Here is a 10,355-nt window from a genome sequence, read left to right on the forward strand (position 1 = left end):
ACCGCAAGCTTTCTGAAAACTTCTTCGAGAGTGCAAGTAAATAGTTTTGGAGATAGCGGGTCGCCCTGTTTTACGCCTTTCTCTATATTGAACAAGGGTCCTGCTGATTGCAATTTAATATTGGCTGCACTGTTTTCGTAGATTATTTTTATTAGGTCTATGTATGTTTCCTGGACATTTTGGTCTATGAGGGCTTGAAATATTGCGGGATGTGAAAGACTGTCAAATGCCTTGGCATAGTCTACAAAAGCCAAATAGCTTATTATATTCGGTAGACTTTTCGATGATCTGGTTGAGGGTGTGGAGGTGATCTGAGGTGGAGAAACCTGGGCGGAATCCAGCTTGTTCGGGCGGTTGGTTGGAATCAAGAATGCCAGCAATCCGGTTCTCTATGATTTGATTAAGTATAACTAATGAGGCGTTTGTTAAAAAAAAAAAAAAGTTCCTTTTTGGAGAAATAGATGGCATTGTCTAGGGTTGTTCCAACTGTCAAACCCTCAGAACACACTCAGATCACATGTTATTCTGTGACGCTAACGAAATGTGAAAGTGACGTAGGTAGGTAGTATTGTAGTATTATTTTCTCTATGATGATAATATATCATGTTATGTAACAATGGTTAATTTACATTACCGCGAATGATTTAACTTACTTACGTGAATGAAAATCATTTGGTATGAAATGATCCGAACACAACCATGATTCTTTTCGCAGTTTCCAATCAATTTTTCGCACATTTATCCGAGTCGCCTTAATCCATTGTTGCGCCTGGCTTTCATCATTTGGAAATTTATGATGTCCTTTATTTTTACAAGTTGCGACGGCACACATTCTCATCTTGTCTTGTAAGTATTTCTTTGGGATCTTATTTAGGATCATACAATGAATAAAAATAGAAAATCAGTTCTCGCACGCAGCACCCGTTCAAACGGCGCGGGTAGAACTATTCACAGAATACTTAGCACTATCCCAAGCCACATGCAGTCTGAGCCTCGGAAGGATGGCTCGCGCTACCACCCGACATTTAATCACAACTAGTCAGTTCTTATTCTGAGTTTAGTACTCTTTGCTCTCTATGTAATTTTTGACAGTTGGTACACTGCGTTTTCACGCCATCTATCGGCATACCCAAAAGCTCAACTGACAGCTGTCAAGGAAAACGGCTCATTAAGTAAATACGTCAGTTTTCAGGGTTTTAAACTTCCACGGAATAATAATAAAAAACATGTTTTATTTTTTTTCGTTGTACAAATATTACAAAACACTACATTGTACATTTTTATAAGTTTAAAATTAAAAAATAATCATTTATAATTTATTTGACAGCCAACTTTTACCATGTATTTCTGTTTCGATGGTAAGGCCCAAAACTCTGGTTAAATAAGGAGGTACCTACATAGGTCCTAAAAATTAAAATTATGAAGTTACCTTTCTTTTTGTCAAACCAGGACGCGTTACTAGCGCGCGTCATACGCAACGCGACGCTAGCGCTGGCGCTCTGTTTACCATAGTAGTACAACACATCTTGGCGTCATAGCGCGGTGTCAAGTTAGCGCTCAGAAGCGCGCTAGTATAGTGCCACAATCTTATCTGTTCCGGTGGTCAAAATGTGTACTAACGAGACGTCATTGTCAAACGTCCTTTCATACTCTGTGCGTTATTTGAGTTGTCAATTTCTGCGAAGAGGCTGACGCTACGTTATTTAATTTGTTTTGTGATTTTCTGGGTGTAATAATGCCAAAAGCGCTGAAAAGTGATGCAAGAAAAGTAATACTAGATATATTGGCTTTTATGCAGGAAGAATAACGTATTCAGGCGCCTTTAATTCCGTTAGAAAAATTGGAAGGACGAGTTGCAGCGGCTACAGGTTAGTGTTGCCAAATATGACGAATAATTTTACCCATATACTTACATGTAATTTTATTAATATTTTCCCGAGAGACCCGTACCCCAGCAGTGGGGACGGGATGGGTCGTGATGAAAGTATATAATCTTTATTTTTCTTTGATTACAGGTGTGAGTGAAGCTGCGTACCTATACCTTAGGCAGTATACCAAGAAGAATTTCTCGCACCTGCAGCGATTTTAGACGAAATAATGATGATTAATGACATCTTCTTCTTCCACTACGAGTATCAAGGGTTGGCTGGAAGAAATGGATTTTTGGAAATTAGCCTTTGTACATTGTCTGAATTTCTTTGAATTTTATGCTCTTGTTTCTTGTTACTTAAGAAAATGAAAAAAATAAAGTGTTCATAAATAAATAAATAATAATTAAGTACAATAGTTTTCTATCTCGTTATTCCCACGACCCACAGATATTACATACCTATATCATTGTAAAATCTAGATTAAATGTCTTATATCAGAACATAATCAGAACTAATTTTGTTTCTGTTTGCCGTGGACAATTTTTTTATACAACAAATGTCGTTTGATATATTATATCCTCTTTAATTTACTTTCGACCCTATATTTTGATTTATCTATACTTATGAATGTACCTAATTATAAAAATAGGTAATAGCAGAAATGAGTTGTCGTTTAAACCAGAAATAGGCAAAATTTAATCGATGGCATCACTGGATTCAATGACAGCGACGTCGCCACCGGAACAGATAAGATTGTGGCACTATAATGCTTTCTGTTTGACGTAGCCTTCCTTATGTTATTTTAAGCTTGTTTTAAATTTGCGGTTAGTTATTATATAGCCCTCATTGTAACGTACTTTATCACTGTATTTGCAGATGCATGGTCAGAGGCAGCTGGGGGGTTTCTGTGGGGGCGTGATACTCACACAGCACCACGTGCTCACCGCTGCGCACTGCTTATTTCGGTAATAAATTCCAAAAAGTTGTGAGTACTTAGTTACGATTTAGCGGTCGGCCATTCTCCAAATTATCATGAACGTCTCACTATATTTTCCTTTCACTAATTTACAAGCTGCCTCCAAGAGCTTCGCTGCGCCTTGAAGGCGCTATTATACGCAGAACTAGCGCCGCCAGTGGATAAAAAATCATAACTTGCGTTTGAAAGCGTTTTCAAAAACTGCCAAGGCCACCCCCCTCGTTATCATGATAATTCCAATTTTTAGGACCGACTTCCTAATCCCTGGTGGCTGAAATATAGAAATTGCCGAAGATACCGCCAGAAACGGACGTCATTAGCCATTTTTAGATTAATTTCTAGATTCAAAGCCGACGAGAATTGTGTTAAAGGTGTGAACCCTTCGCCACTGCAGTTCATGATAATTCATACAGTTAATGATCTAGGTACACCATACCTATAAAATCTTTCCAGAAAAATCAATGACACTACAGCTGTTACTGGCACTACCATCTTGAGGGCATCTGAAGTTGTCATTCGCGTCGGATCTACCTACAATGACCGCGGAGGCTCAGAGCATGCGACGTCCAAGATCGTGGTCCACGAGGACTACAAATATTCGGAGCTTCGAAGATTCGAAAAAGACAACGACGTGGCAGTGTTGGTGCTGCCGACCAGTATAAGCAACTACCGGAGCAGCTCGGTGCAGCCAGCCGCCATCCCCCCGAGGGGGTATGTGGTCCCGGACAACGCGTCTGTGGTAGCTGTCGGGTGGGGACAGACTGATGTGAGTATCTAACACTTCACCTTGCGGATCTTATTTGATAATAAATGGATGTTATAAACCCCATGTTTGACATGATACCCCAATGAGCCCCTGAGTCATTTCTGTCGACTTCCTATACCACTACTGTAATACCCCGTAGATGAAATGCAACAAGTCAACCCCCCTCGGCCTGCGGCACGTGGGGCTGCGCACGGTGGACCGAGACACCTGCGCCGCGCGGTGGGGGGCTCCGGCCGTAGACTCCATGCTCTGCGCGGCGCTGCTTGATGTTGGAGGTACGTTTGACGAGTTTTATCGAGTGCGTTTGAAGTTTCATGAAAAACCGACCCGCTTCGAAGTCACAGGATTCATGAGTGTTTGTGAGAAAGTTTGTGTCCACACATGTTGGGTATTTTCCAGACTCGTCAAGCCGCCATAGCTCCTCTAACAATAAGAGTTTGTCCCTTCACAGGAGCTGGTGTTTGTATGGGTGACTCAGGTGGTCCCCTGGTGTACAACGGGGTGGTGGTGGGGGTGGCCGCGTTTATTATGACATGCGACGATTCCTTCTACCCTCATGTGTTCATGCGCGTCTCTAGCTATATCGACTGGATCAACAACACTGTAAGTAGTATAATGAAATATAGAAATAGAATAAAACCTTGGGCCGGTGCCTTGCTGTACTGCTCCCTTGCACCCCACGGCTGAGAATGCCCCCCTTAAATAGTTTCTTCTCTTAACATTTCTTTATGACGAACAAGACCTCAGTATGGTGAGCAAATTTGATGAAATTAGGTAGGTAAGTACAGTAGGAAGATGATACCCTCGATTTACATTATAATTTTAAACTTTCCAGGTAAGTCAAAACCAGGTTGTGGCTGTGCACAAGAACAGTCACAACACCGCCGTGGCAGCTGACGTCACCAGTCTGATGCTACTCGCCTTCGCAACGTCAATTTGGATATTGTTTTCCGAAATCTGATTATTTTTTTAAGTAAGATGATAGTTTTAGTGTTAAAAAGAGGATGGGCGTTTTGGGACCTACGTCCAATAAAGATGAGTCACACATCGAACACGTATTTTAAAAATGGGAGATATTACTTTCAACAGGTTTTATTTATTGATATAATAAAATATAATAATATTAAAATGAATGATGATCATTTGTAATAATAAAAATTAAAAAATGAATGTCAAAAAATAACAAAAACATGAAAATTACAGAAATAAAATATAAACACTTTCAAGGTATGATTATTCTAATTGGAGTAAATCAGGAGTCGCTTCTCTTAGGCAGCGTTCCCACTACGCCGGACCGGCAGATCTGCCGCGCCGGTAAATCTGCCGGAAGAGCTAGTGGCTGTACAATTTATATGAAGCTATTCACATTATCCCGGGTCCGGCATTTTTGCCGAGCCCGGCATTTCTACCGAACGTTTTGTCACTACGAATTGCCGGTAGAACGACCGGGCCCGGAGTAATGTGAACGAGTTTGTGCCGGTATCTGTCCCCCGCTCGCCCCGCTCGTGCTCCCCTCGCCCCTGGATGTAAAGAATGGAAAATCTTTCCCGTAAAATAGGATGTACCCAATGTTTTCTTTTATTTTGCCTTCTATTAAGATACCACCACAACACAACAATTTCGTCGTCCATTGTGCTCGCAGGTCCAAATTCAACTGAGGACTGTCTGAATTTCTTCCGGGATCCGATGTAATGTGAACACTCTGTCCGGTGTCCGGTTTTCGGCAGATCTGCCGGTCCGGCGTAGTGGGAACGCTGCCTTATTCATTTTCTGCAAAAAAAAATACCTTTTCAACGACGTATCACTCATTTCTATTGGTGCTGGTCCCAGCTTCCATAGATTTGTGTCCATCCTCTTGAAAACAGTTTAATTAAATAATTTAAAGTTTTGTAATTTAACATAATTTTTATAAATTTATATTTAAAAAAGTGGCATTGTAGGTTCTTACGAAAGTTTTTCATTTCCGTTTATATGGTTTTTTTCCTATTATACATATAGGATGTTGCCGGAGTGGTATATGTAGATTATGTAGTTACCTGAAGAGGGGTGACTCAGACTCATTCCGTGTAACTTTTGTTAGGTAGTTTAACTTAATGATGATGATGACTTCGAAATTTTGTCTTTTATTGAAATGAAATGTATTTTTAACAACTTATGATTTTTTATATCTTTCCTTGGCCCCATTTGGTACATTAAAACTATGTGGGTACGTATAAAGTTTATTAAAAAGACGTATGTAGAAATATACGAAACGTTTTACACATTTGTTGTGCCCTAGAGTTCTCTTGCAAAACTAAATGTACCTAGCGTAAAATTAATAGCTACATTTACCTTAAAAAAATTACACGGCGGTGTTGTAAAAAACATTGTTCAGTAACTAGGTACTTAACTATATTATAATATAAAATACATACCTTAGATTAACAATATAAGAACAAGATGGAGTGTCACTTCACTGGCGCATTCGACGCTGAATCTATGTCAGGTCAGTATGTACAATACATAGGAACTTACGTAGCGTATGACATGCAATGCAGTGTGTTAAAAAGGATAGACCAGACATAAACAGCCTTATTATAAAAAGATGGTACCAGGTTTAAACCCGGGTTTAGACCAAGACCAGAAAAATCGTTATTATAAAAAGCACTTAAACCTTTGGTCTAGACTAAGTCCGGGACCAACTACGGTTTAAAGATAAACCACACAGACCCCTAGTTTATCTTTGGTACTAACCTCAAAATAGAGTGTCATTGTCAAATTGACATTCTTTCGTTGTTTATTTGAGCGCGCAAGTTTTTTCAATTTTACAGTTTTTTGTGATTTTCGGCAAGAATGGACATGGATTTGATAGATTTAGTCGATTTGGAAGATGTAGACATCTTGGAGGATCAACGGGAGCCTCGGCGTGGTGGTGAAAATCGACTGCGGCTCAACCCGTTCTTGCTAGACGATGAGCAATTTCGGTACAAATACAGGTTCACAAAACGTTTTGGCCAGAAAATTGTGGACTTGCTGCGTGAACAACTTGTGCAGGACCCTCGAGGGTGTCCCTTGAGTCCTGAGCTACAAGTGGTTTGTGCTCTACGCAATTGGGCTCGTCACGAAGTAAGTAAAGTGTACAAGAAAGTTATAAGTACCTAAGTATAAATTAACATGTTTGTAAGTATTAGTATTACTATTGTCCGTTTATTTACAGATTCAAGATGACACAGCAGACTTGCATGGTGTCTCTCAGCCCACAATAAGCACAACATGCAAAAAAGTAGCCTCGATATTAGCGCACATGTCTAATCAATTCATAAAAATGCCTGCAACCTTAGACGAGCAAGAAGAGACCATGAGAAAGTTTCGAAGGATTGCCAACTTCCCCACAGTCATTGGAGCCATAGACTGTACTCACATCAGAGTAAAAAAAAACAATGCTGATGGAGGTCAACTATATATAAACAGAAAAGGATATCCGTCCATAAATGTGCAGGTATTTATATGTATCCTTAATTAATTTGTGTTAGTTAAGTTCCTACATATACGATTATTATATAAACAGTATAATAGTAGTTCAATCATAAAGGTGAACTTTTGTAGTGGCCAAGTCCATTCATGATTAGTAGTTTTAAATTCATTTATCTTTTCAGGTTGTTTGTGATGCTGACCTTAAAATAAGGGACATAGTTACAAGATGGCATGGCAGTGTCCACGACTCACGCATTTATAGGGAATGCCGGCTTAAGCAGAGGTTTGAGGCAGGAGCATTCCGAGGAGTATTACTAGGAGATGGTGGATACCCATGTACATCACACTTGTTTACTCCAGTATTGCATCCTGCAACACCGTCAGAGGAGCAATACAACAGATGCCACATAAAGACTAGGAATGCCGTCGAAAGATGTTTTGGCCTATGGAAGCAACGCTTCCGGTGCTTACTCAGAGGCTTGTACGGAAACATTGAAACTGCACGTATGGCAATTGTGGCATGTGCAGTGCTCCACAACATCGCAATAGACATGAGGGAGGACCTCTTTCCTGGCGAGGAGGCTCCGGCTGCTGGCGAGGTATTGTAACATTTTATTTTACAGATGCAATATAGTATGTCATAATATACATAGGTAGTTGTAACAGGAGGACTAGTCTTGCTTAACAATACAAAGTTTCACAGAGCTGTCATTCAATCTGTATGTTTATTGCTACATTATATATGTAGAGTTGTAGCAGCACTAGCACTCTGATACTTGTATTCCATCAAACAAGAGTAACAAAAGAACCTGAGCTGATGCTTTAATCAGTATACTAAATACTCCATCTCTTCTATTTCATGAAACTGCATCTAATTTCTTGTAACCTAATTATTTACTACTAAGCCATTGTTTTATAAATTATATATTTTCTTTTAAAGGTACCACCATTGCGACCCTATCCTCCAACGGTGAGAGGGAATGTGAGGAGAAGACAGTTTATTGAAACTCATTTTCAATAAAAAACAAATTTATAATCATATAAAAAATAAAAGGTTATAACAATAACAAACATATGTTTTTTTTTACAATCTTACATATAACTTAAATTAGTAAGTGGCCTTCTCATGGCAAAGATGTGGTTTCGAATCCTGGCGCTGACCAATGAGTTCTTGGATTGATATGCACAAAGGTTCCACTTGAGAGTTGAGACAGAGAATATAATTAGCTTCTTCGTTCCTGAAACATAATTAATTATTTAAAAAAACAAATAGTTTTTATATAACTATAACTATACTCTTAGATTTAATCTGTACAATTTGGTGTTAAAATGTATATAACTCACAGTACACTATGTTCTCTTCCCTTCCAGTAAACTTAATTCCAATTGAATTTTTTTAATTTTCAATTTTAATAAAGTTTTTTTTAATTCGTGCTCCTCTTCCATCATCTCCATTTGCCTTTTTTTCATTATAGCATTGCTGTCCAGAATGGCCTGTTGGACACTGATATTTCTGGAACAAAACATCAAATAAATGTTGATAAGCCATGGCCCATGGCCTATACAAACCAAATTATTAATGTAAATAGGAATTTCAACTTACTTTTTTTTTAAATTTATTTTCTTGGCCCTGCTTTCAGATACCCCAGGTGCCACATAGTTAGGTTCTTCTGAAAATTATAAGATTATTTAGATGTAGATTAATTATATTAATAGTAAATACCTATGATGAATAGTGACTAGGAATATCATATTTTTACCTGGCTCCTCTACAATTAATATTTGAGTATCTAGTTCTGAACTAGTGCCAGGTGTTGGCACTGGCACTGGTGAAGGTCGTACTGGTGAAGGTTGCCCTGGCACTGATGGAACTTGCTCTGGCACTGGTGGAATCTAAAATTAAAGCAAACTTGAATACCAGGTAGTGACCATCTGACCTTGCAAAAAAATGTAGTAGGAAAGATAAGTTGGCAGGTGTGTCTATTAACAATTATGGGCTTCAGTTAAACCGGGGATGCCCCAATTTCTCCATAGTCGGTTATCTAACCGACCAGGGATTGGTTCATCAATTATAAGTCATCTCCATATAAAATTATTGATAGATGTGTCAAAATTCAACCACTAATGCCTGGTTATGCTCTAACCGACTATGGAGAAATTGGCACTTAGTATTTAATTAAAGAAGAGTTATTTATACCATGGCATCACTGTCATAATCATTATAAGTGATTATAAAATCTTGAGGAGCGATGGCCATCACCTCCAGGTCCTCTGCGGAAGGTGAAGGTGGCTTCTCACCTCCTCCCGTTGCTGTTTGTGCCCGCTTGTGTGCAGACACGTTGGCCTTGGCCGCCAGCTTCATCCTCTTCCAGGCTAATTTTATTTCTGATTCTCCCCTTCCCTTTCCCGTTAGTTCATTTAATCTGAAAGAACAATAGCAAGTAGCTTAGTATATCTCTTATTTACTGTACATATAAGTAATATACCTGGGTATTGTATTTACAAACTTTTACTTACTTTCTAGTTATATTTTTCCACTCCTTGGTTTTCGCCATATTTATGGATGTATGATTTGATTTATTTTCAATGATATGTGCCGCTTGGGCAATTATATCTCTAAATACCTCCTACAATTCAAGAAAGAAATAAGTAATTAAATAAGTTAGGTACATAATGCAAGTAGAGTTGTAGAAGTAGGTACACTTGTTTGATTCTATAATGACAAAAATAATGGGAACACAAGAATTACTAGGTAACACTTACTTTTTCTTCGGGACTCCAGTTTTCCGCCCTTTTTTTCTTATGAGCATCCATAATATAAGATACGTACGTCAATATAAATAATTTATAAAACCACACCAAAATTTTCTTGCTGTCCCAACCACAAGTGCCCAAGACTCAAGACTTCGCGCCTTCGCGGTTCGCGCCTAAAATAAGTCCGTTTCGTTTCACTCTCTTTCTTTATGTATAACAAGTTAAGATAATTTGGACAATTATACGAAATTTGCATATTATTTTATCAGATTTAATTAAACAGATAAGAATAAATAAAATTTAATTATAATAGCTCATGTTTTATTACATAAAGTACTTTTTTCTAATTGACGGTGACCCTAGTAAAATTTAAGTATTGAGTGGATTGAAACGTTGTTTCTTTTGGTCTGTGAATTTAAGTTAGTCTTGACTTGGTCCTGGCTTATCTCTGGTACTAACTGGTCTTGGGTTTGTTCATGTTTTATAATAGGAATCCAATTTAAGCCTGTACTAACTTTAGACCAGGTTTAAATCA

The 10,355-nt window shown here is 38.5% G+C and overlaps 3 protein-coding genes and 1 long non-coding RNA gene across 4 annotated transcripts in view; 3 read left to right on the plus strand and 1 right to left on the minus strand.

The window, feature by feature from the left end:
• LOC105392566 (trypsin, alkaline B) overlaps positions 1 to 4,663 on the plus strand; it is a 32,796-nt gene extending 28,133 nt beyond the window's left edge. The window contains exons 5-7 of the mRNA XM_048631005.1: positions 3,753 to 3,888; positions 4,065 to 4,216; positions 4,449 to 4,663. Of these exons, the coding sequence (XP_048486962.1) occupies positions 3,753 to 3,888; positions 4,065 to 4,216; positions 4,449 to 4,574 (414 nt within the window). The 3' untranslated portion in view covers positions 4,575 to 4,663. The remainder of the gene's footprint in view (positions 1 to 3,752; positions 3,889 to 4,064; positions 4,217 to 4,448) is intronic.
• LOC125490764 lies at positions 1,804 to 2,123 on the plus strand. The gene is made up of 2 exons (XR_007267898.1): positions 1,804 to 1,868; positions 2,016 to 2,123. It is a non-coding gene; the product is annotated as an uncharacterized LOC125490764 (long non-coding RNA).
• A 1,515-nt stretch (positions 4,664 to 6,178) lies between the features above and the next one.
• Positions 6,179 to 8,137, plus strand: LOC119693550 (putative nuclease HARBI1). Its single transcript, XM_038117357.2, has 4 exons — positions 6,179 to 6,718; positions 6,810 to 7,091; positions 7,249 to 7,665; positions 8,007 to 8,137. The coding sequence occupies exons 1-4, from the start codon at positions 6,446 to 6,448 to the stop codon at positions 8,085 to 8,087; spliced, it is 1,053 nt and encodes a 350-aa protein (XP_037973285.2). The 5' UTR covers positions 6,179 to 6,445; the 3' UTR covers positions 8,088 to 8,137.
• A 31-nt stretch (positions 8,138 to 8,168) lies between these two features.
• On the minus strand, positions 8,169 to 9,935 carry LOC119691821. The gene is made up of 7 exons (XM_048631021.1): positions 9,830 to 9,935; positions 9,584 to 9,693; positions 9,264 to 9,489; positions 8,827 to 8,959; positions 8,670 to 8,736; positions 8,411 to 8,579; positions 8,169 to 8,304 (listed from the first exon to the last, which is right to left on the minus strand). Exons 1-6 carry the CDS (start codon positions 9,878 to 9,880, stop codon positions 8,417 to 8,419), a joined length of 750 nt encoding a protein of 249 aa, XP_048486978.1. The 5' UTR covers positions 9,881 to 9,935; the 3' UTR covers positions 8,169 to 8,304; positions 8,411 to 8,416.
• Between the last annotated feature and the right edge of the window lie 420 nt (positions 9,936 to 10,355).

This window comes from Plutella xylostella, chromosome 27 (assembly GCF_932276165.1).
Source record: "Plutella xylostella chromosome 27, ilPluXylo3.1, whole genome shotgun sequence".
NCBI classification, from domain to species: domain Eukaryota; kingdom Metazoa; phylum Arthropoda; class Insecta; order Lepidoptera; family Plutellidae; genus Plutella; species Plutella xylostella.

Coding starts and splice junctions, on each gene's coding strand:
- LOC119693550 (XM_038117357.2), top strand. CDS start 6,446: ATGGACATGGATTTGATAGATTTAGTCGATTTGGAAGATGTAGACATC. Junction 6,719..6,809: donor GCAATTGGGCTCGTCACGAA/GTAAGTAAAGTG, acceptor GTTTATTTACAG/ATTCAAGATGACACAGCAGA. Junction 7,666..8,006: donor AGGCTCCGGCTGCTGGCGAG/GTATTGTAACAT, acceptor TTTCTTTTAAAG/GTACCACCATTGCGACCCTA.
- LOC119691821 (XM_048631021.1), bottom strand. CDS start 9,880: ATGGATGCTCATAAGAAAAAAAGGGCGGAAAACTGGAGTCCCGAAGAA. Junction 9,490..9,583: donor TGGAAAAATATAACTAGAAA/GTAAGTAAAAGT, acceptor TTGTTCTTTCAG/ATTAAATGAACTAACGGGAA. Junction 8,960..9,263: donor ATTATGACAGTGATGCCATG/GTATAAATAACT, acceptor CTTTAATTTTAG/ATTCCACCAGTGCCAGAGCA.